The 25,674-nt window shown below is 37.8% G+C and overlaps 1 protein-coding gene across 8 annotated transcripts in view; it reads left to right on the top strand.

Moving 5' to 3' along the window:
• Positions 1 to 25,674, top strand: part of ATP10D (ATPase phospholipid transporting 10D (putative)) — a 145,704-nt gene that overhangs the window by 58,016 nt on the left and 62,014 nt on the right. For all 8 annotated transcript variants that reach the window (XR_005215851.1, XM_037829729.1, XM_037829730.1 and 5 more), the window contains 4 exons: positions 5,092 to 5,198; positions 5,484 to 5,615; positions 6,030 to 6,157; positions 6,277 to 6,529. Coding sequence is in view for 7 of the 8 variants with exons in the window: in XM_037829729.1 (XP_037685657.1) it covers positions 5,092 to 5,198; positions 5,484 to 5,615; positions 6,030 to 6,157; positions 6,277 to 6,529 (620 nt within the window). In the remaining variant the exon portion in view is untranslated. The remainder of the gene's footprint in view (positions 1 to 5,091; positions 5,199 to 5,483; positions 5,616 to 6,029; positions 6,158 to 6,276; positions 6,530 to 25,674) is intronic.

A 25,674-nucleotide genomic window follows, 5' to 3' on the forward strand; every position in this document is an offset into this window, starting at 1 on the left:
AGTAAGGGACTTCTATGAAAAACCTATAGCCAACATCTTACTCAATGGTCAAACACCAAATGCTTTACCCCTAAGATTGGGAACAAGAAATGAATGTCCGCTTTCATCACTTTCTTCAAGATTGTACCGAAGGTTCTGGCCAGTGCTGTCAGGCAAGAAAAATAAATAAAACTCACCAAATAAGAATGAAAGGAGTAAAACTGTCTTTTGTTCACATATGATATGATGTCTTCTTAGAAAATCTGATGAAATCTTAAAAAAAAAGACACTAGAACTAATCGATGAGTTTAGCAATGTTGCAGTAAACAAGAGCAACATGTAAAAATCAATTATATATCTATAGACAATCAGTAAACAAACAACAAGCAAATCAGATCAATGAACCATCAGATAGTAAAATTTAAAAATACCATTTTTAATAGCATCAGAAAAAATTAAATGTTAGGGATAAATCCAACAAAACATATGAAATATCTATACACTGAAAACCACTAAAATATTGCTGGGAGAAATTAAAGACCTAAGTAAATGGAAAGATATCATTGCTCCTGGGTTGAAAGATTCAATGACTCAATATTTTTAAGATGTCATTTTCCTCCTAAATCAATCTGTAGATTCAGAGCTATCCAAATCAAAATCCCAGAAAGCTTTTTAGAAATTGATAAGCTTATTCTAAAATTCATATGGCAATGTGAAGGACCTGGAATAACAACATCAAAAAAGAACAGAGTTGGAAGGTTGATACCATCTGATTTCAAGATTTATTATGAAGCTACAGTAACCAAGCCAGTGAGGTATTGGCATAAGATAGGCAAAAACAGACCAATGGAAAAAATTAGAGAGTCCAGAAATAGACCTGCACATTTACAGACAGCTGTGTTTTTGTTATTTTTTTTGTAAACAAATGTGGAAAGGCAAGTCAGTGGATAAAGATTAGTCTTTTCAACAAGTAGTGCTGCAAAAATTGGCTGTAAATAGGAAAAATACAAACTTTCATCCATACCTTTCACCATATATAAAAATTAACTCAAAATGGGACATCAACCTAAACGTAAACTTAAAACAATATAGCTTCTAAAAGGAAACATAGGGGACATCTTTGTTACCTTGGGTTAAGCAAAGATTTCTTAGCTATGATATCAAAAGAACAGTTCATAAAAGAATATATTGAAAAGTTGGACTTCATCAAAATTACAAACTTCTGCTCTTCAAAGGAGACTGAAAAGATAAGCAACCGACTGGCAGAAAGTACTTCCAGTGTTTACATCTGAAGATAAAGGACTTATATTCCTAAAATGAGAGAATTCTCAAAACTCAATAATAAGAAAACAAACAGTTTTCTTTTTAAAAAGTGGGCAACAGTTTAAACAGCCATTTCACCAAACGACATATATGGATGAAGGCAAATAACTATGTGAAAAGATTCAAATTAAAATCACTATGGGCTACCACTACTTACCCATTAAAATGGCTAAAGTTGAAATGCCTGACCAGACACCACATGTTGGTGAGGAGATAGAGGTGCTGGAAAATCCATACACTGCTGGTGAGAATGTAAAATAGTACAAACACTTTGGAAAACAATGGGATGTTTCTTAAAAAGTTAAATATACACCTCCCGTATGATCTGGCCATCCTACTCCTAAGTAATTACCCAAGAGAAAATAAAGCAATTTTCCATACAATGACCTAAACACAAATGTTTGTAAAGACTTTATTTGTAATAGCCAAACTGGAAATAATCCAAATGTTCATCAACAGGTGAAGGAGTAAGCAAATTGTGGTATATTCACAATGGAATACTATTCAACAAAAAGAATGAACCAATGACACATGGATGAATCTCAAAATAAAACATGGATATATCTCAAAATCATTACATTGTGTGAAAGAAGCCAGTACATACTGTATGGTGTGATGTATATAGACGCTAGAAAATGAAAACTAGTCTATAGTGATAGAAAGCAGGTCAGTGGGTACCCGGGTAGAGAGGACAGAAAAGGGAAGCAGGGATTACAAAGGGGCTTGAGGAAACTTTGGGGGTGATTATTTCACAGGGGAAGCATATGTCATAACTTACCAAATTATACATTTAAATACATGCAGTCTATTCTTGTTAATTATTCTTCAATAAAGTTGTTTACAATTTTAGAAAGGGTAAGAGCTATCATTGAAGGAAGTGTAGAATATAATGGCGGCATCTTTCAAGAGCATCTGATGTAGACAGGTAGTGTGGCAGGGACATGCAGCTCTGCAGTTGGAATAGGAAATGGGCTTAGTCCAAGTAAGAAGACGATGCTGGAAATAAATCTTCAAGAGTAAGAAGATGCCAGTCAAGCAACTAAGTGGAAAGAATGGCTGCATTCTAGGTTGACGGAGCAGGCTGGGCATAGGCACAGAAGCCTGAGACCACAGTACCTTTATGGAGGTATAAGTAGTTAAGTATGTAGGTGTAGGTGAGCAATTAGGTAGATCATGAAGAGGCCATGTCCTGAAGGACCTTGTACGTCCTGCTTAAGATGAAATATTTATCCTGAAGTTATTAGGGTTAATATTAGAGAAATTCTTTCATAGTTAAAGTTTAGATGGTTTTTATGAAGAGAAGTTAGGCAGATGTCCATCTCTTATCAGAAACATGCTCATAATCCATCTCTTAGGATGGATCCCTTTTAGGGTTATTTCCTCTAACTGCTGGTTATTTAGTTTCCTCTTACAAATGTCAGATTCAGGAGCTGCCATTTTTTGGCCTGAGGTCAGATCTGTCTTGGTGTTCAGCCCTCCTCTCCCCACAGCTGGGAATGCCAACTCCCCTGACAAGCTCAGGCTTGCCTTTGCCAGCAGGAATCCTCTTCATAGGCAGGAAAGAACGAGAAGGAGCTCTATAGTTCAGCACTCCGTACAGAATCTGGTCCAGAGCATGTATTTAGTGGATGTCTTTTACCTTATGAAAACATTGTTGCCACACTAATTCTGACCCTGTGTCTCAAATCTGACAGTTTTTCCAGGATCTGAGACCATTTCCTGCTACCCACTTCTGCTGGTGGGAACCTCACCCAAATCCTGAAATTAAGAGGACATTTTCAAAATATGTTAACAAATTACTTTTTGCTTATTTAAAGATTCCAATGATTTTGCTCTGTATTTTTGCCACTAAAGTAATTTAGTCAGGTAATTACTTTTGTAACTTTTAAGCTATTTATTACAGGAATTTTCAAACATAAAAAAGTAGAAAGAAGAGTATAATAAACACCCATGCACCATCAGCCGTCAACTTTGTTTCAATTATCTTCCCACTTTCTTCCCCACCTCTTATCACGTCATTTCACTGTAAATACTTCACTACGTGTACATAGCAGATAAGAACTTAAAACATAACCATAACACCATTATCACATTTAACAAAACTAAAAGCAGTACCTTAATATTTTCTATTATCTAGTCTGTGTTCAAATATCTTCAATTATCTCAAAAATGTTTTTTTTATATTTGTTTTATTTGAACCAGGATCAAAACAAGTTCTACACATTGCATTTGGTCGATATCTCTTTGAATTTCCCATCCTAAGAAATTGGGTCATCAAGCTTGTAGAATTTACCACATTCTAGATTTAGCTGATTGCATCCTCACCGTGGTAACATTTCCCCTCCCCACTGTGTTTTTCCCCCCAGGCCATTCTTAATTGAAAAAACTAGATCATTTTGCTTACAGAGTTGACCACATTTCAGATGTAGCTGACTGCATCCTTGCGGTGGAGTGTAACATGTTTCTCTAGCCCTCTTATTTCCTGTGGACTCCCAAGGGCTACTTTTAGAATCTGATGAAAGAAATGGATTCTTTCCCTAGAAAATGACAAATTCACACACACACACACACACACACACACACACACACACACACAATTTCTGGGGTGTCACAGATCCCCTAAAGCCAGACAACTCAGGTTGAGACCTTGGACAGGAGCTTGATTAGATTCCTGTGGCGTCATGTACTTCGTATAGCATAACATCAGGAGACACATGATGTTGCCTTGTCCCGTGATTAGAGACATTAAAGTTAGTGTTGTTAACCCTATTGTTTCATTTTAAAGTTCCCTATCCATATTTCACTTTACAATTTTAGCAACCACCGATTATCATTGCCTAGGGTGATACTTGATTTCATCACTATTGAAAATGGTGATATCCCAATTTTATCAAGAACCTTTCTCCCATCAGCTATTAAGTTACCCTGAAATACAGTTTGTACCAGCAAAACAGGATCCTTTTTCTGGAATATTTTTGAGCTTCTGTAGGATTAGAAGTTGAAAACAATGAATATTCGAAAGCAGTGGTAGTTAGAAACTTGGTGCATCTTTTTCCTAGCCAAAGCAGGTAGCTCTGAAATAACAAAATCTAATGGGCCACAGATGTGAAACCTTTCCTACCAACTGCCCAACTTCTTAATCCAAGTTAAGAAAGGTTGAGAACCATGATTTTTTGTTTTACATCCACACTTTTGCTATTTAAAAATGACATCGGGTTGAGTGAAATAAGCCAGACTCCAAAGGAAAATATTGTATGATCTCACTGATATGAAATAATTAGAATAAGCAAATACATAGAGTCAGAAACTAGAATACAGGTTACCAGGGGCTGGGGTGCAGACAGGGGAATGGGGAGTTAATTCTTAATTGGTACAGAGTTTCTGTTTGGGATAGTAGAAAAGTTTTTGTAATGTATGCTGGTGATGGTAACACAACACTGTGAATGTGATTAATACCACTGATTTATATATCTGAATGTGATTAAAAGGGAAAAATTTAGATGGTGTATATGTTGCTAGAACAAAAATTAAAAAAACCACCACAGGACTGTAAAACACAAGCAATGAACCCTAAAATAAACTATGGACTATAGTTGATAAAGTACAATCATCATAATCTCTCATCACTTGTAACAAATGTACCACACTAGTACAAAATGTTAAAATGGGGGTGGCTGTATGGGAACTCTCTATTTTCTTCATGATCTTTCTGTGAACCTATAACTGCTCTAAAAATATTAATTAAAAATGCAAAAAAAAGAATGAATCTATGTGCTGTCTTTCTGGTAGAGAACATTCCAACAAAGAACGCGTGGGTCTCAGTAAAGAAAATTTATTACTTAGAGGATGCACCGTTAGAAACACAGAGGCTGTTGTGGGCATTGTTGTTTATGCAGGTTGGTTAAACTTATAATTTTTCAACATTGTTTTATCTGTGCTTTGCTACCAATTAACCTTTGCCATTTATTCAAAATGCAGTTTATAGAAAAAGAAAATTTTGTCTTGTTCATCTTAATCATTGGTCTCTGTTTTTCTAAATGGATTATAAAAGCAGACTAAACTGATTTAATGTATTTTGTAACTATGCTTTGTTAAATTATCTTCCAGAGAGATTTTAAAATATGATATTTGCTGACTTCTTGAGTTTGAGCATTTCCTGACATACTGTGTTTTCTATGTAGGCCATGAAACCAAAGCTATGCTTAACAACAGCGGACCACGATACAAGCGCAGTAAATTAGAGAGAAGAGCAAACACAGATGTTCTCTGGTGTGTCCTGCTTCTGATTATAATGTGTTTTACTGGTGCATTAGGTAGGTAAAATTAGATTTTTTTGCAGACATCCTTTCAGCAAGACATTAATTTTAAAGCATTTTATTTTCATAATGATACTTATGAATGTTTGACTTCTTTAAGCAAACTTTTACTTGCTAATAATTTTTTCCTCACGTCTTTATCTCTCACATCCTTTGACCTGAAAAGCGTTAATGTTAACCATATCCAGTTACTCATTTCGGCAGCACATTAGTGCCCTGAGAAGAGTTTTAAAAGACAGAGAGAGAAAGGCAGGAGAATGTGTAGCCTTTTGAATTTGAATTTGTTTCTAAAACCAAACAATTAGTGTTCAACAAAAATAAATATTCTCATCCTTCTTTCTTTAAGAATAAAGTTCTATATTTGCATAATATGTATGTAGTACCTTTTTAACATGTATGTATTTTTGAAAGGTCATGGAATCTGGTTAAGCAGATATGAAAACTTACTGTTTTTTAATATCCCTGATACTGATGGACATGTCATATCACCAGTATTGGCAGGATTCTATATGTTTTGGACCATGATCATTTTGTTGCAGGTAATTTTTATTGAGCTTATCATAGAATTTTAAGATCTTTGCTACTTATTCACCTATATTTAGTTTCTCATCCTTTCTCCTCTTTTACATTTTTCCAATTGTTTGGTTCTTCTTCTTAGGTTTTGATTCCCATTTCTCTCTATGTTTCCATTGAAATTGTCAAGCTTGGGCAAATCTATTTTATTCAAAGTGATGTGGATTTTTACAATGAGAAAATGGATTCTACTATTCAGTGTCGAGCCCTGAACATCACCGAGGATCTTGGACAAATTCAGTACCTTTTTTCTGATAAGACGGGAACCCTCACTGAGAATAAGATGGTTTTTCGAAGATGTAGTGTGGCAGGCTTCGATTACGGCCATGAAGAAAATGGTGAGTGTTGAGTTTCTGTGAAAACCAACCTTACCTTTGATCATTTTTTCACCCATTTAACAGTCTGATAATTCTGGCCACAGAAGTACTATATTTAATCCTTGGGTACTAACTTGTCTAAATGGGCATTAAGTGTCTTTGTTACTCCTTCAAAAGTTAGTAGGTTAAAGTCAAAGAGTCTGCTGATGTGGTTTCTTTTAAAAGGAAACTAAATTACCAGTGATGGTGAAATGTTAGGGGTGGGGTGATGAGAATGGTATTGCATTATAGATGTTTTTGATATTTTAATGAAACTATAGGTAATCTCCCAGAAAAATATTTTGAAAATAGCTCCGAAGGGACTACAGGCTCCCTCTAACACCATTATTTGGCTCCTAGTTATCCAGTGATTCTTGTTAAGAATGCATGTTAGTTTAAGAATCAATAAGATAGCTGAACTTCTGGCTCATTGCAAATAAATGTATCAATTCAAAGTTTTCTTTAAAGAATTGAACTTCATTAGTTTTGTTATTTATAAAAGTTATATGTGCTCCTGTGAAGATAATTCAGAAAAGCATACAAAACAAATTTAAAGCCCTACTCTCTAGTGGTTAACCACCACAAACAATTTGAATATATAACCATCCATTTCTTTATATATATGCTTCCATATGTGAACATACACATTTACACATTTTTCCCTTTTATGAATAAATTCAATTTGCTTCTTTTATTCAACAATATCTCATGGACTTTTTTCCAAGTCAGTTCATAACTTAACATTAAGCGCATAGTATTCCACTGTATGTGGTCAAATTTAGTTTGCTTTGCTTAGTGGTGACTACTTACTTTGCTATTATAATGGTACTAGCAATTAACATTATTTATTCATTCAACAAATATTTTGTGAGTTCCCACTATGTTCATATAAGTTTCTGGGTATATATTTATGAACAAAATAAACAATGTCCCTGATACTATGTAGCTTAGAGTTCAGTGAAAGAGGGTAGACAAACAAGATATAAACTATGACAGATTAAATAAAAGAAAATTCAGCATGTAGTATGCATTTTTGCACATATATATTTATACAATTATTTTTATAGCATATATTTCTAGAAGTACTATTGGATCGCAATGTATGCATGTATAAAATTTTTATAGATTCTTCGCAATTTTCCTCTAAAAATATTATGCCAATTTACCATCTAACAATCCAGTGAAATAATGTCCATTTTTCATGCCCAGCCATCACAGGATGAAATTATTCTTTTTAATTTGTGTGATTTTTGATAGGCGCAGTTAGCATTTCATTGTCTTAATTTGTTGCTGTTTGATTAGAAATGAAATGTTTAACTTTTTATGTTTATTGTCCATTTGAATTTCCTTAGTGAATTGTTTACATCTTTTTCTTTAATTTTCAAAATGGATTTTCTTATTCTTTAGGAATCCATAGAAGGTTTTATCTATTAAGGGAGGAGCTGGTTGTTCTAGTTTGCTAATGCTGCTGGAATGCAAAATACCAGAGATGGACTGGCTTTTATAAAGGGGTTTATTTGGTTACAAAGTTACAGTCTTAAGGCCATAATGTGTCCATCAACAAAGGGTACCTTCACTGAAGGATGGCCAATGGCTCCAGAAAACCTCTGTTAGCTGGGAAGGCACGTGGCTGGCATCTTCTTGATCCCAGGTTGCATTTCAGAATGGCATTCTCCAAAATGTCTGCATCAGCTTCCAATGCTCATCTTCAAAATGTCTGTCTCAGCTCCAGCTCACTATCTGCTCCTTCTGTTTGAGCTTATATAATGCTCCAGTAAACTAAGTAAGGCCCACCCTGAATAGGTGGGGCCACGCCTCCATGGAAATTATCCAGAGTTATCACTTACAGTTGGGTGGGTCACATCTCCATGGACACTTAACCAGTAGGTTCCACCCTAATCCACACTAATATGTATGCCCCCACAAGAATGCATTAAAGAATATGGCTTTTTCTGGGGGACATAAATATACAAACTGGCACATTCCACCCCCTGGACACCAGAAAAAGATATTCCTTCCAAATACAAAATACATTCATCCAATCACAATATCACAAAAACTTAAATAGTAACAATAGGTAAGTACAGGATCCCATCAAAATCAGTTACAAGCATGGTCTGTCCAAAAGCAAAATTACCCTCTCGCTCTGTACCTGTGAAACTTAGAACAAGTTATCTGCTTCCAATATACAAAGGAGGGACAGCCATAGGGTAAACATACCCATTGCCATAAGGAGAAACTGAAATTCCAGTTGGCTAATGCTACCATAGTGCAAAACACCAGAGATGGATTGGCTTTTATAAAAACTGGTTTATTTGGTTACACAGTTACAGTCTTAAGGCCATAAAGTGTCCAAGGTAACACATCAGCAATCAGGTACCTTCACCAAAGGATGGCCAATGGTGTCCGGAAAACCTCTGTTAGCTGGGAAGGCATGTGGCTGGCATCTCCTCCAAAGTTCTGGTTTCAAAATGGCTTTCTCCCAGGATGTTCCTTTCTAGGCTGCAGTTCCTTAAAAAATGTCACTCTTAGTTGCCCTTGGAGTGTTTGTCCTCTCTTAGCTTCTCTGGAGCAATAGTCTACTTTCAACGGACGTCTTCAAACTGTCTCTCATCTGTAGCTACGCTCTCAGCTCCTGTGCGTTCTTCAAAGTGTCCCTCTTGGCTGTAGCAAGCCTGCTCCTTCTGTCTGAGCTTATATAGTGCTCCAGTAAACTAATCAAGGCCCATGCTGGATGGGCGGGGCCACACCTCCATGGAAGTTATCCAATGAAAGATCTCACCCGCAAGTTGAGTGATCACATCTCCACAGAAACATCCAATCAAAAGTCTCCAACACAATCAACACCAATACTTTCCTGCCCACACAAGACTGCATCAAAGATAATGGCATTTTGGGGGACATAATACTTCCAAACCAGCACTCTGGTGTTCAGCTCTGGTACAGTCTAGGGCATTCTCATTTGTGTCCCTATTTTGTAACAGTTGTTAAATAATTTGAATACCAACCCTGATAGTATCCTTTTTCCTATATGGGGCAAAGATTTTTCTGGTTCATCATATGTCACTGGATTGGTTTCCTGGTGCTACATAACAAACTAACACAAGCTGAGTGGCTTAAAACTACATAAATGTGTTTTCCATGGGTCGGGAGACTGGGTACAGGATAGCTGGATCCACACTCAGGGTCTTTCACCAGGTTGAAATCAAGATGTCACCTGTGACTGTGATCTGATCAGAGGTTCAGGGTCCTCTTCCAAGTTTGCTGGATAGGGAAGAGTTCAGAGTTTTGTGGTTATAAGACTGAAGTTCCTGTTTTCTTGCTGAGGTCATCTTGGGGCCATTCTCTGCTCCTAGAGGCTGCCTGCCAGTTCCCTGCCACGTGGTCTCTCCAAAACATGGCAGTTTGCTTTTGCAAGGCCAGCAGCAAAATCTCTCCTGGAATCTCTCTTACTCAGGGAAAGCCTGGATCCTCTTTCCACGTTCTCACCTGTTTAACCAAGCCTGCCTAGGATAATCTTCCTTAAGATTAATTCAAAGTCAATTGTTCAGTCGCCCCGATTACATCTGCAAAGCCTTTCATCTTTGCCATTTAGCTCAACCTAATCACAGGAGTGAAATCATCGTATTCACAAGTCTAGCTCATACTGAAAGGGAGGGGATTATGCAAGGCATATGTAACAGGGAGCAGGAATCTTGGTCCCGTCTTAGAATTCTGCCTAACTTTGTTTAGGGTGGCTCTTTGTGTCAGAAGTTTTATATTTTTATTAAGCATATATTGTCAATTTTCTCATTTTATGATTTCTGCCTGTAGTTGCAAGCTTAGACATCCCACCTAACCCAACATTTAAAAAAAAATGTTGCACTGTATTTTCTCCTAGGTACAAATATTTGTATGTATATGTATGTATATATATATATATTTTATTAATAATAAATTTTATTTTGAAATAAGTTCAATCTTACAGGAACAGTTGTAAAAACAGTACAAACCCCCTACATAGAATTCCATCATACCCCAACCCCCCTCCCCCGATACCCTGATCCGTCACCTTTAAGATCCTGTGATACCACTGTCTCTTTCTTTCCGTCCCTCTCTCCCTCCCTCCCTGCCTCCCTAACACCCATCATCTATTGCTCTGTCTTCTGAACATATGAGAGCAAGCTGCACATATCTTTCAACAAACAATATAATTCACATATACCTTTCCCATGAACAAGAACATTATTTTATGCAATCTCATTAAACGCAGCTAAGAAGTTCAAGAAATTCAGCATTGATACAAAGCTTACATTCTATATTTCCTTTTTTTTTTTTCTTGTGTCCCATCTGTGTCCCTTTGAGCCTCCTCTCCTCCGACCTCAGATCCCATCCAGGATCATCCTTGGCATTTAATTTTCATCTGTTTAGACTGTCTTATTTTTTTTTTTCAATTGTGGAAAGATATATATAGCCTAAATCTTCCTATTCCACCCCTCCCTAGCATTCCCTTAGTGGGATTAATCACATTTAGAATGTTGTAATGCTATCACTTTCCGACCATCCATTTCTAGAAGTTTCCCTTCACCCCAAACCAAAACCCCTACTCTCATTTCTTAACTCCCCATTGCCCCTTCCCCCACTTCTTGGAACCCCTACTCTACTTTTCATCTCTTTGGTCATATTCTTTGATACTTTCTTTGTGTTTACCATGGGGCTTAAAATTAACCTCTTAAATCTATAACAATCTTGTTTTTCTTTGAAACCAAGTTAACTTCAATAGGACACTTAAACTGTGTTCCTGTACTCCTCCATTCCCCCACCTTTATGTAGTTCTTATCAAGAATTACATATTTTACATTGAGTCCAAAACCACCAATTTATCATTACAGTTTATGTATTTTAGATCCTGTAGGAAGTAAATAGTGGAGTTATAAATCAACAATACAGTAGTAATGGTCTTTATATGTACCGTGTGATCTTTACTGGAAATCTTTATTTCTTCATGTGGTTTCAGTCAATTGTTTAGTGTCCCTTCCTTTCAGCCTGCTTAGGACTGATCTACTGGTGATGAAGTTCCTCAGCTTTTGATTGTCTGGGAATGTTTTCTTCTCCCCTTCATTTTTATCTTTCAGGTGTTTGTGAATTCTCCGAGTCTCTGATGGTTATTGACTTCTATTTGTATTCCATTGTGGTCAGAGAATGTGCTTTGAACAAATTCATTTTTTTATTTTTTATTTTATTGAGGCTTGTTTTTATGTCCCCACATACAGTCCATTCTGGAGAAAGATCCGTGATCACTAGTGAAGAACATGTGTCCCAGTGACCTGGGATGTAATATTCTATATATGTCTGTTAAAAGTCTCTATATCTCTCTTTCATTTCTTTGTTTCTCTGTCGGTAGGGCTCGCTTTAGTATCTGAAGTAGTGCTGATCTTTTATTAACAAACTCTCTCCGCATTTGTTTGTGAAAAATTTAAGCTCTCCCTCAAATTTGAAGGAGAGTTTTGCTGGATAAAGTATTCTTGGTTGGAAATTTTCCTCTCTCAGAATTTTAAATATGTCATGCCACTGCATTCTCGCCTCCATGGTGGCTGCTGAGTAGTCATTACTTAGTCTTATGTTGTTTCCTTTGTATGTGGTGAATTGCTTTCTTCTTGCTGCTTTCAGAACTTGCTCCTTCTCTTCGGTATTTGACAGTCTGATCAGAATATGTCTCGGAGTGGGTTTATTTGGATTTATTCTATTTGGCGTTCACTGGGCATTTATGCTTTGTGTATTTATATTGTGTATGAGGTTTGGGAAGTTTTCCCCAACAATTTCTTTGAATACTCTTTCTAGACCTTTACCCTTCTCTTCCCCTTCTGGGACACCAGTGAGTCTTAAATTTGGACATTTTATTTTATCTATCATATCCCTGAGATCCATTTCGATTTTTTCAATTTTTTTCCCCATTCTTTCTTTTGTTCTTTCATTTTCTGTTCTGTGGTCCTCGAAGAGGCTGAGTTGTTGTTCAGCTTCCTCTAATCTTGTATTATGAGTTTCCAGAGTCTTTTTAATTTGGCCTACAGTTTCTTTAATTTCCATAAGAGCTTCTATTTTTTTATTTACTCTTGCAATATCTTCTTTATGCTCTTCTAGGGTCTTTTTTATGTCTTTTATATTCTGTGCCATGCTCTTCTTCAAGTCTTTTATATCCCGTGCCATGCTCTCATTGCCTGTCTGTAGTTCTTTGATTAATTCTGCCAGGAACTTTGTGTCTTCAGATCTTTTGATTTGAGTGTTTGGGTTCGGGTTCTCCATGTCGTCTGGTTTTATCATCTGCTTTAAGATTTTCTGTTGTTTTTGGCCTCTTGGCATTTGCTTTACTTGATCTTTAATTTGTTAGAATTGCAGCTTGGTGACATACACTTTCTCTAACTGACCAGCAGATGGTGTCCGTGAGTCACTTATTCCCCTCAAGTCAGTTCTCCCCAACTTCGTGGTATGTGGGGATCTGATTCTTTTGGGGTCCAATTGGTGCACTTAATTTGGGTGTGTTGGCAGTGCTGTCTGCCTTCAGTGAGGGGCGTGTGTCTGAGCAGTTAGGAAGGAAGGGCAGGTTTAACAATCAAACCTCCCAGGTGTTCCCGGAGATTTAAGGCTGTTCTCTGCCACTGACACAAAAGTCCTTGGTATTGGTGTAGGTTCCCTGGGATTTCTGAGCAGTTCCCCCCTCCCTGCTATGCTTTTCCAGGACCTCTGTTGAGGGGGTGAGGGCCGTGCCACATCACAAGTGAGCGCCAGCCTCCAGGGAAGCCCTGGGCCACCGGGCTGTGTAGGGGCGTTCCCAGCGCGCTTCAAAGATGGTTGAATGGGATGCATTAACTTCCCCCTTTCCGCACAGCTCCACTCTCCCAGCTCCGGGACAATCAGCCGTGTGTGTATTAAAGGCCACTGTCCACAGCCGATATTGTGTCGTGTGAACGGTGCTGCAGGAAAGACTGCCTGTCAGGCTGGGTTTCTTGTCTTGGGTCTGTGCTGTGTGTTCAGCCGGGCAGGAGTAGCCCCGCCCGCTGGGGAGACGGCTGCGAGGCTGGGTTTCTCGGCTCAGCTCTGTGCTGTGTGTTTGGCCCCAGGCAGGAATAGCCCCACCCGCTGGGGAGACGGCTGCAAGTTGTGCATCTCCCCTTTGCTTCCCTGGACCCAAGACAATCAGCAGTGGATGTGGAAAGGGGTATCCTCCACCCCAGACACCGAGGCATTAGTCCAGACCACTCCCGTCTTATCTGCAGCTGTTCCCGGGCTTCTTTTATGTTTTTAAAAACTCCAACCCACCGTTTCCCCCCAACGCAGTGTGGCCGAGGGATTCAGCCTACTCACTAACTCGTTTCAAAATGCAGAATTCGTTTCACCAAATGCACGTTCCCTGTGGCTTTAGCAGAACTTGTCCAGCTGATGCTACTTTGGAAGTGGTGTTCTGGGTCCTTTCTGGTTTTTTATCTAGTGTTTTCCACAGAGGTGTTTTTTTCTCTGTCTCACCTAGTTGCCACCTTAGGTTCCGCCCTAAAACATTTTTATTGAAATATATTCACATGCCATACAATCCATTCAAAGTCTACAATTAGTGGCCCTTAGTATAATCACAGAGTTGTGCATTCATCCCCACAATCAATTTTAGAACATTTTCATTATCCAAACAGAAAAACTCCATACCCCTTAGCAGTCACCTCTCAGTCTCTTCGTCCTTCCCCAGCCCTGCATAACCACTATTATAGTTGTCTCTATAAATTTATTTATATTTATATATATATATTTTTTATTTTGAAATAAATTCAAAGTTATAGGAACAGTTGCAAAAACAATACTAACCCCATACACAGAATTCCATCATACCCTGACCCCTCCCCCGATACCCCAATCCACCAACTTTAACGTGCTGTCACACCGCTATTTCTTTCCCTCCCTCCCTCCCTCCCTATCTATCATCCATCATCTATTGCTCTCTCTTTTGAACATATGAGAGTTAGCTGCACACATCCTTAAACAAACACTGTAATTCAAATATACACTTCCCATGAATAAGAACATTCTTTTATGCAATCCCATTAAGCGCAGCTAAGAAGTACAATAGATTCAACAATGATACAAAGCTTACATCGTATATTTCCTTTTCCTTATGTCTCAACTGTGTCCCTTTGAGCCTCCTGTCCTCTGTCCTCCAATCCCATCCAGGTTCATCCTTGGCATTCAATTGTCATCTATTTAGACTTTTTTTTTTTTTTCAATTGTGGAAACATATATACAGCCTAAATCTTCCCATTCCACCCCCTCCCTAGCCTTCCATTAGTGGGATTAATCACCTTTAGAATGTTGTAATGCTCTTTCCCACCATCCATTACTAGAAATTTCCCTTCACCTCAAACAGCAACCCTACACTCATTTCTTAACTCCCCATTGCCCCTTCCCTCATTTCTCTTAACCCATACTCTACTTTTCATCTCTATGGTTATATTCTCTGATAGTTTCTTTGTATTTACTGTGGGTCTTAAAATTAACCTCTTAAATCCATAACAATCTTGTTTTTCTTTGATACCACCTTCACTTCAATAGGGCACATAAACTATGTTCCTATACTCCTCCATTCCCCCACCTTTATGTAGTTGTCTAAAATTACATATTTTACGTTGAGTTCAAAACCACTGATTTGTCATTAGAGTTTGTCTATTTTTTATCATGTAGGAGGTAAATAGTGGAGTTACAGTTCAAAAATTATTGTCTTCTATTTATATTCCATTGCAGTTGGAGAATGTGCTTTGAGTATATTCATTTTTTTTTTTTTTTAATTTCTTGAGGCTTGTTTTATGTCCCAGCTTATGGTCCCTTATGGAGAAAGATCTGTGATCACTAGAGAAAAATGAGTGTCCTGGTGATTTGGGATGTAAGGTACTATATATGTATGTTAAAATTCTCTATATCTCTTTCTCCTTTCTTTGTTTCTCTGTTGGTAGGGCTCCCTTTAGAATCTGAAGTAGGGCAGGTCTTTTATTGGCAAACTCTCTCAACATTTGTTTGTCTGTGAAAAATTTAAGCTCTCCGTCAAATTTGAAGGAGAGTTTTGCTGGATAAAGTATTCGTGGTTGGAAATTTTTCTCTCTCAGAATTTTAACTATGTTGTGCCACTGCCTTCTCACCTCCATGGTGGCTGCTGAGTAGTCACAACTTAGTCTTATGTTGTTTCCTTTGTATGTGGTGAATTGCTTTTCTCTTGCTGCTTTCAGAACTTGGTCCTTCTCTTCGGTATTTGACAGTCTGATCAGAATATGTCTCGGAGTGGGTTTATTTGGATTTATTCTATTTGGCGTTCACTGGGCATTTATGCTTTGTGTATTTATATTGTGTATGAGGTTTGGGAAGTTTTCCCCAAGAATTTCTTTGAATACTCTTTCTAGACCTTTACCCTTCTCTTCCCCTTCTGGGACACCAATGAGTCTTAAGTTTGGGTGTTTCATTTTATCTGTTGTATCCCTGAGATCCATTTCTATTTTTTCAATTTTTTTCTCCATTCTTTCTTTTGTTCTTTCATTTTCTGTTCTGTGGACTTCTAGGACACTGAGACGTTGTTCAACTTCCTCTAATCTTGTATTGTGAATATCCAGAGTCTTTTTAATTTGGCCAACAGTTTCTTTTATTTCCATAAGATCTTCTGTTTTTTTTATTTATTCTTGCAATGTCTTCTTTATGTTCTTCTAGGGTCTTCTTTATGTCACTTATATCCTGGGCCATGGTCTTCTTGATGTCCTTTAAATTCTTTGCCATGTTTTCATTCCTCGATTGTAGTTCCTTGATTAATTGTGCCAGGTACTGTGTGTGTCTCTTCTGATATCTTGATTTGTTTGTTTGGAGTTGGATTCTCCATATCGTCTGGTTTTATCATATGCATTAAGATTTTCTGTTGTTTTTGGCCTCTTGGCATTTGCTTTGCTTGATAGGGTTCTTTCAAGTTGTAAAAAAAAAGATACCAATCTAATTTTTCAGAAACACAGTTTGGTGGCGTACACTTTCTCTAACTAACCAGCAGATGGTGTCCGTGAGTCACCTATACCCCTCAAGTCTGTTCTCAACCTTGTTCCCACGGTGTGTGGGGAAATAATTCTTGTGGGGTTCAGTTGGAGAACTCAGTTTGGGTGTGCTGCTGGAGCCATCCGCCCTGAATGTGGGGTGTGTGTACGGGTGGCCAGGGAGGAAGGGCAGCTTTAATATTCAAATCCCCCAGGTTCCTGGAGATTCAAGGCTGCCGCAAGAGTCTAAGTCTTCATTTCATTTCAGCCCCAGACCCTCTCTCTTGCTGTCCCACAAACCACTGGACTTGGCATAGTGTCCCTGGGTTCTCCAAGCAGGTCCCCCCACCCAGCTGTGATCCTCCAGGACCTCTGCCAAGGGAATGCTGTGCTACATCACCAGTGCCCGCCATACCTCAAGGGAAGCCCCGGGCCTCTGGGCCATGCAGGGGCGCTCTGAGCCTCATGCAAAGATGGCCGAACGGGGCGTCTCAACCCCCTCCTCCTCGCACAGTTCCTCCTTCCCAGCTCTGGGACAACTGGCGGGGCTCTGGGCTATGGGGACAGCCCCGGGCAGGAGTTTATCCAGCCCTCCAGGGAGCCAGCTGCTAGCCGCAGGGTTTCTTTCTGCTTCTGGCTCTCCCCTCCATTCCCCTGGCCCCGAGGGTACCTGCAGCCGGCTATCCTCTAGGACAGACACCGAGAGGCCAGCCCAGCCCCCTCTTGCTGTGTTTTACTGCGTGGTTCCCACTATCACAACTGCAGCTGCTCCTAGGTTTTTCCTTTTTTTTTTTTTTTTTTTTTTAAAAGAGCCCGTCAGTCTCCAAACGCCAAGCCCTGGCTTCCCCAGACTGCTGCGTGGCTGCGGGTCTTCCAGCCAGCTTTGTCACTCGTTTCAGAATGCAGACTCCTGGTTTCACCAAGTATACAGCCCCTGTGGTACTAGGAGACTTCGTCCAGCTGGCGCATTGCTGTAACTGGTATTCTGGGTCACTTTCTGGTTTTTATCTGGTGTTTTTCACGGAGGTGTTTTTTTGCCCTGTCTCACCATCCCGCCATCTTAGTTTCTCCTATATTTATATTTTAATAAATGGAACCATACAATATATAGTTCTTTGTGTCTTGTTTCTTTCATTTAGCACAACGTTTCCTTTTAATTATTTTATTTTATTTTATTAGAGAAGTTGTAAGTTTACTAAAAAGACATGTAAAAAAGACAAAGTTCCCATGTACCCCACCTATTGTTGCACTTTGCATTAGTGTGGTACTTTTATTAAAATTGATGAAAGAAAATTAAAATATTAATGTTAAATATAGTCCATAATATACATTAGATGTATTTTCCCATATATCACCTTATTAGTAACAGCTTGTAGTAGTCATACATTTGTTATAATTCACAAAAGAACATTCTTATATTTGTACTCCCGATCACAGTCCATTGTCCCCAACAGGGTTTACAGCGTTATACAGTTCCGTGTTCTGTATTCTAACTTTCCTTCATGTAACATACACGACCCAAAACTTCCCCTTTCAAACACATTCACAAACATAATTCACCACCATTAATTACACTCACAGTAATGTGCTACCATCACCACTATCCATTTCCAAACATTTATAATCAACCTGAATAGAAATTCTGCTGAAATTAAGCACCAAGTCCCCATTCTCTGCTCCCATTCTATCATATGGTAACCTAAATTCTAGATTCTAACTCTATCAGTTTGGTTATTATAATTAGCTCATAGCTGTGAGATCATACATATTTGTCCTTTGGTCTGGCTTATTTCACTGACACAGTGTCCTCCAGGTTCATCCATGTTGTCGCATTTATCGGGACTTCACTACTTTTTACAGCTGAATAATGTTCCATTATATGTAAATACTACATTTTGTTTATCCATTCATTGTTTCATGAACACTTGGGTTGTTTCCATCTTTTGGCAACTGAGAATACTGCCACTATGAGCATCTGTGAAAATGTCTGAGTCCCTGCTTTCAGTTCTTCTTGGTATATACCTAATGTGGGATTTCCAGATCATATGGAAATTCTATTGTTTATCTTCCTGGGGAATTCCCAAACTGTTTTCCACAGTGGCGGCACCATTTTACATTACCTCCAACAGTGAATAAGTGTTCCTATTTTTCCACATCCTCTCCAACACTTGTCATTTTCTGTTTTTTTTTTAACAGTGACCATTTTAGTAGATATGAAATGATATCTCATTTTCATTTGCATTTTCCTAATATCTAGCTATACTGAGGATCTTTTCATGTGATTTTTTAGCCATTTGTATTTCCTCTTTGGAAAAACATCTAGTCAAGTCATTTGCCCGTTTTTAAATTGGGTTGTTGGTCCTTTTGTTGAGTTATAGGATTTCTTTGTATATTCTGGATATTAAACCTTTATTGGAAATGTGGTTTCCAAATATTTTCTCCCATTGAGTAGGCTGCCTTTTCAAATTTCTTCACAAAGACCTTTGACACAAGTTATTAATTTTGAGACAGTACCATTTATCTATTTTTTTCTTTTGTTGCTTGTGCTTGGGCTGTAAAGTCTAAGAAACCACTACCTACCTCAAGATCTTGAAGACACTTCCCTATATTTCCTTTTATGAGTTGTATGGTCCTAGTTCTTACACTTAAGTCTTTGATCCATTTTTTAAAATGCAGTTTTATTGAAACATATTCACACCCCAGACAATTATCCAAAGTGTACAACCAACAATCCACAGTGCAATCATATAGTTTTACAGTCATCACCACAATCATTTTTGAACATTTTCGTTACTCAAAAAAAGGAATAAAAACTTAAATAAAATAGAGCACCCCAAACATCCCATACCCCTTATTTATTTATTTATTTATTTATTTATTTATTTATTTACTTACTTACTTACTGTCTTTATTTTTTTTACTCATCTGTCCATAAACTGGATAAAGTGGGTGTCAGTCACAAGGTTTTCACAATTACACAGTCACACTGTAAAAGCTATATAGTTATGCAATCACTTTGATCCATTTTGAGTTAATTTTTCTATAAGATGTGAGATAGGGGTCCTCTTTTATTCTTTTGCATATGGATATCCAGTTCTTCCAGCACCATGTGTTGAAGGGACTGTTTTGTCCTAATTGAGTGGATTTGGCAGCCTTGTCAAATATTAATTGGCCTTAGATGTGAGAGTCTATTTCTGAATTCTCAATTCGATTCTATTGGTCGATATCTCTATCTTTATGCCAATACCATGCTGTTTTGTGTGTGTGTGTGTGTGTGTTTTGTGTTTTATTTCTTTTGCTCAACTGTTTTCTTTCTTTCTTTCTTTCTTTCTTTCTTTCTTTCTTTTTTTTTCATTTTTATTGAGATTGTTCAGATACCATACAATTATCCAAAGATCCAAAGTGTACAATCACTTGCCCCTGGGTACCCTCATACAGCTGTGCATCCATCACACTTAATTTTTGTTCAATTTTTAGAAACTTTTCATTACTCCAGACAAGAAATAAAGTGAAAGATGAAAAAAACAAAAAAAGAAAAGGAAACTCTAATCCTCCACTATCCCTAACCAACCCCCCTCAATTGTTGACTCGTAGTATTGATATAGTACATTTGTTACTGTTTATGAAAAAATGTTGAAATACTACTAACTGTAGTATATAGTTTGTAATAGGTATATAGTTCTTCCCTATATGCCCCTCTATTATTAACTTCTAATTGTATTGTCATACATTTGTTCTGGTTCATGGAAGCGATTTCTAGTATTTGTACAGTTGATCATGGACATTGCCCACCATAGGATTCAGTTTTATACATTCCCATCTTTTGACCTCCAACTTTCCTTCTGGTGACATATATGACTCTGAGCTTCCCCTTTCCACCTCATTCACACACCATTCGGCGCTGTTAGTTATTCTCACATCTTGCTACCAACACCCCTGTTCATTTCCAAACATTTGAGTTCATCCTAATTCAACATTCTCCTCATATTAAGCAACCACTCCCCATTCTTAAGCCTCATCCTATATCTTGGTACCTTATATTTCATGTCTATGAGTTTACATATTATAATTAGTTCCTGTCAGTGAGACCCTGTAATAATTGTCCTAATCTGTCTGGCTTATTTCACTCAGCATATTGCCCTCGAGGTTTTGTCATCAACCCATTTTTTTTTTAAGATGGTTTTGTTCACTCACCATACATTCCATCCCAAGTAAATAATCGATGGTTCTCTGCATGGTCATACATTTATGTATTCACCACCTTCACCACTATCTATATAAGAGCATCTACATTTCTTCCACAAGGGAGAAGGGGGAGTCAAAGAAGGTAGAGAGGCAAAAGAAAGAGGAAAAAAAAAATGACAGCTAGGAAGCAGCAAAAGGAAAAATAACCTTAAATCAAAGTAGAATAAAGAATCAGACAATACCACCAATGTCAAGTGTCTAACATGCCTCCCCTATCCCCCCCTCTTATCTGCATTCACCTTGGTATATCACCTTTGTTACATTAAAGGAAGCATAATACAATGATTCTATTAGTTACAGTCTCTAGCACCTTGCAAGGTTGATATTTGCTTGTTCTCCCTCATAAAAGAACATATTTGTACATTTTATCACAATTGTTGAATACTCTAGATTTCACCAAGTTACACAGTCCCAGTCTTTATCTTTCCTCCTTTCTTGTGGTGTCTCACATGCTCCACACCTTCCTCTCTCAACTGTATTCATAGTTACCTTTGTTCAGTGTACTTACATTGTTGTGCTACCATCTCCCAAAATTGTGTTCCAAACCACGCACTCCTGTCTTCTATCACTCTGTAGTGCTCCCTTTAGTATTTCCTGTAGGACAGGTGTCTTGTTCACAAAGTCTCTCATTGTCTGTTTGTCAGAAAATATTTTGAGATCTCCCTCATATTTGAAGGACACTTTTGCTGGATACAAGATTCTTGGTTGGCGGTTTTTCTCTTTCAGTATCTTAAATATATCACACCACTTCCTTCTTGCCTCCACGGTTTCTGCTGAGAGATCTGCACATAGTCTTATTAAGCTTCCTTTGTATGTAATGGATCGCTTTTCTCTTGCTGCTTTCAGGATTCTCTCTTTGTCTTTGACATTTGATAATCTGATTATTAAGTGTCTTGGCGTAGGCCTATTCATATCTCTTCTGTTTGGAGTACGCTGCGCTTCTTGGATTTGTAATTTTATGTCTTTCATAAGAGATGGGAAATTTTCATTAATTATTTCCTCTATTATTGCTTCTGCCCCCTTTCCCTTCTCTTCTCCTTCTGGTACACCAATGATACGTACATTATTGTACTTTGTTTCATCCTTGAGTTCCCAGAGACGTTGCTCATATTTTTTCATTCTTTTCTCCATCTGCTCCTTTGCGTGTAGGCTTTCAGGTGTTTTGTTCTCCAGTTCCTGGGTGTTTTCTTCTGCCTCTTGAGATCTGCTGTTGTATGTTTCCATTGTGTCTTTCATCTCTTGTGTTGTGCCTTTCATTTCCATAGATTCTAATAGTTGTTTTTTTGAACTTTTGATTTCTGCCGTATACATGTCCAGTGCTTCCTTTACAGCCTCTATCTGTTTTGCAATATCTTCTCTAAACTTTTTGAACTGATTTAGCATTAGTTGTTTAAATTCCTGTATCTCAGTTGAAGTGTACGTTTGTTCCTTTGACTGGGCCATAACTTTGTTTTTCTTAGTGTAGGTTTTAATTTTCTGTTGTCTAGGCATGGTTTCCTTGGTTATCCAAATCAGGTTTTCCCAGACCAGAACAGGCTCAGGTCCCAGAGGGAAGAAATATTCAGTATCTGGTTTCCCTGCAGGTGTGTCTTAGAAAATTGCTCCACCCTTTGATGCCTCGGGTTACTGTGCTTTTCTGCCCAGCAGGTGGCACCTGTCAGCCTATAATTCTTGACTGGTGTGAGGCGGTATGGCCGTGTTCCCCCAGGCTCTGGGGTCTGGTTCTGAATGGAAATGGCCCCACCCCTTTCCTCCTAGAGAAGACAGACTCCCCAGGTGGAGGTCATTAGCATTTCAATGGTCTCTCTCTCTGCTTGTGCTGTCTCCGCCCTTCCCCGAGTCACAGCCCTGGAAACTGAAAATGACTGGGGCTTTCTCCACTGAGCCAAAAAAGAAACAGTCCCCTTCAGACCCAGACCAAGGCGACCCTCCGGCTCTCCCAGGTCAGTCGTCACCCAAAGCCTCTGTCTGTTTTTGGGGATGTGTACCTGTAGTGAGCAGTTCACACTCGTTACTTAAAACCCCAGTTGGAGCTCAGCTGAGCTATATTCGCTTGCTGGGAGAGAGCTTCTCTCTGGCACCACGAGGGTTTGCAGCTCCGGCTATGGGGGAGGGGGTCTCACGACTTGTTTCCGCATGTTTTACTTACAGATTTTATGCTGTGTTCTCGGGCATTCCTCCCAATTCAGGTTAGTGTATGATGAGTGGATGGTCTCGTTTGTCCCCCCGCAGTTATTCTGGATTATTTACTAGTTGTTTCTGGTTTTTTGTAGTTGTTCCAGGGGGACTACTTAGCTTCCACTCCTCTCTATGCTGCCATCTTGCCTGAGCAGCACCATGCTGTTTTGACCACTATAGCTTTGTAATATGCTTTAAAGTCGGAAAGAGTTGGTCCTCCAACTTTATTCTTCCTTTTCAAGATGTTTTTGGCTCTTTGGGACCCTTTACTCTTCCACATAAATTTGATAATTGGCTTTCCATTTCTACAAAGTGGAATTTTGATTGGGATTGCATTGAAGCAGTAAATCATTTTGTATATAATTGACAACTTAATGATATTTAGTCTTTCAATCAGTGAACACAGAATGTCCTTCCATTTATTTAGATCTTCTTTGATTACTTTTTACAATGCTTTGTAGTTTTCTGTGTACAAGTTCTTTATATTCTTGGTTAAATATATTCACAGATATTTGATTATTTTAGTTGCTATTGTAAATAGAATTTTTGTCTTGATTCCCTCCTCAGATTGCTCATTACTAAGGTACAGAAATGCTACTGATTTTGCATGATCATCTTGTACTCCGCCACTTTGCTGTACTTGTTTATTAGTTCTACAAGCTCTGTTGTAGATTTTTTGGGGACTTTATAAATATAGGATCATGTCATCTGCAAATAGTGAATGTTGTGCGTCTTCCTTTCCAATTTGGATGCTATTTATTTCTTTTTCTTATCTAACTGCCCTAGCAGGAACATTTAACAAAGCGTTGTATAACAGTAGTGAATGTGGGCATCCTTGTCTTGTTCCAAACCTTAAAGGGCAATCTTTCAGTCTTTTATCGTTGAGTACAATGTTAGCTGTGGTTTTTCATATATGCCCTTTATCATGTTGAGTAAGTTTCCTTCTACTCCAATCTTGGAAAGTGTTTTTATCAAGAAAGGATGCCACATTTTGTCAAATGTATTTTCTGCATCAATCAAAATGATCTGTGGTTTTTTCCTTTTGATTTGTTAATGTGATGTATTACAATTAATTGCTTTTCTTGAGTTGAACCACCCTTACATACCTGGGATAAAACTCTCTTGATTATGGTGTATAATTCTTTTAATGTGCTGTTGAATTTGCAAGTATTTTGTTGAAGATTTTTTCATTTATATTCATTAAAGAAATTGGTCTGTAATTTTATTTTCTTGTGGTATCTTTATCTGGCTTTGTTATTAGGTTGATGTTGCCTTTATAAAATGAGTTAAGTAGTGTTCCCTCCTCTTCAATTTTTTGGAAGAATTTGAGCAGAATTGGCATTAAGTATTCTGGGAATGATTGGTAGAATCACCTGTAAAGCCATCTTGTTCTGGGCTTTTGTTTTTTGAAGACTGATTCAGTCTCTTTTCTTGCAACTAGTCCTTTGAGGCTTGTATTTCTTCTAGAGTCAATGTACACTGTGTGTTTCTAGTGATTTGTCTATTTCATCTAAATTTAATTTGTTGATGTACAGTGGTTCATAGTATCCTCTTATGATCCTTTTTATTTCTGTGTGGTCAGGAATAATGTCCCCTACCTCATTTCTGATATTATTTATTTGGATCTTCACTCTTTTTTTCTTTGTCAATCTAGCTAAGGGTTTGTCAATTTTATTGATCTCAAAGAATGAACTTTTGGTTTTGACAATTCTCTCTATTGTTTTTTTAATTCTCAATTTCATTTATTTTTGTTCTAATCTTTGTTATTTCTTTCCTTCTCCTTGCTTTGGGATTAGTTTGGTGTTCTTTTTCTAGTTCTGGTGTTCAGTTAGGTCTTTGATTTTAGCTCTTTCTTTTTTTTAATGTAGGCATTTGGGGCTATAAATTTATCTCTCAGCACGCCCATAAATTTGATATGTTGCATTCTCATTTTAACTTGTCTCAACATATTACTTATTTCTCTTGCAATTTCTTCTTTGAGCCACTGATTGTTTAAGAGTATGTTGCTTAACTTCCATATATTTGTGAATTTTCTAGTACTTTGCTTGTTACTGATTTTCAGATGCATTCCATTTTGGTCAGAGAAAGTACTCTGTATAATTTCAGTCTTTTTAAATTTATTGAGACTAGTTTGTGACTCAATATGTGTTCTATCCTGGAGAATGATCTATGAGCACTTGAGAGGAATGTATATCCTGTTGTTTTGGGGTGCAATGTTTGGTATATATCTGTTAGGTCTGGTTCATTTATCATATTATTGAAATATATTCAAGTTCTCTGTTTCTTTATTGATCCTCTGTCCAGATGTTCTGTCTATTAATGGCAGTGGTGTTGAAATCTCCAACTATTATTGACTGTTTTTTCTTCCTGGTGGATTGCCCCTTTTATTAATACATAATGTCCTTCTTTGTCTCCTATAACAGTTCTGCATTTAAGGTCTGTTTTGTTCAATATTAGCATAGCCACCCCAAACTTTTTGTTGTTGTTACCCTTTGCATGGAATATCTTTTTCTAGCCCTTCACTTTCAACCTATTTGTGCCTTTGGGTCTAAGGTAAGTTTCTTGTAGACATCATACAGATGGATCATACTTTTAAAATCCAGTCTTTTGATTGGGGAGTTTAATCTGTTAACATTCAGTGTTTTTACTGTAAAGTCAATACTTACTTCAACCATTTTATCTTTT

The sequence above is a fragment of the Choloepus didactylus genome, chromosome 3, assembly GCF_015220235.1.
Source record: "Choloepus didactylus isolate mChoDid1 chromosome 3, mChoDid1.pri, whole genome shotgun sequence".
NCBI lineage: Eukaryota > Metazoa > Chordata > Mammalia > Pilosa > Megalonychidae > Choloepus > Choloepus didactylus.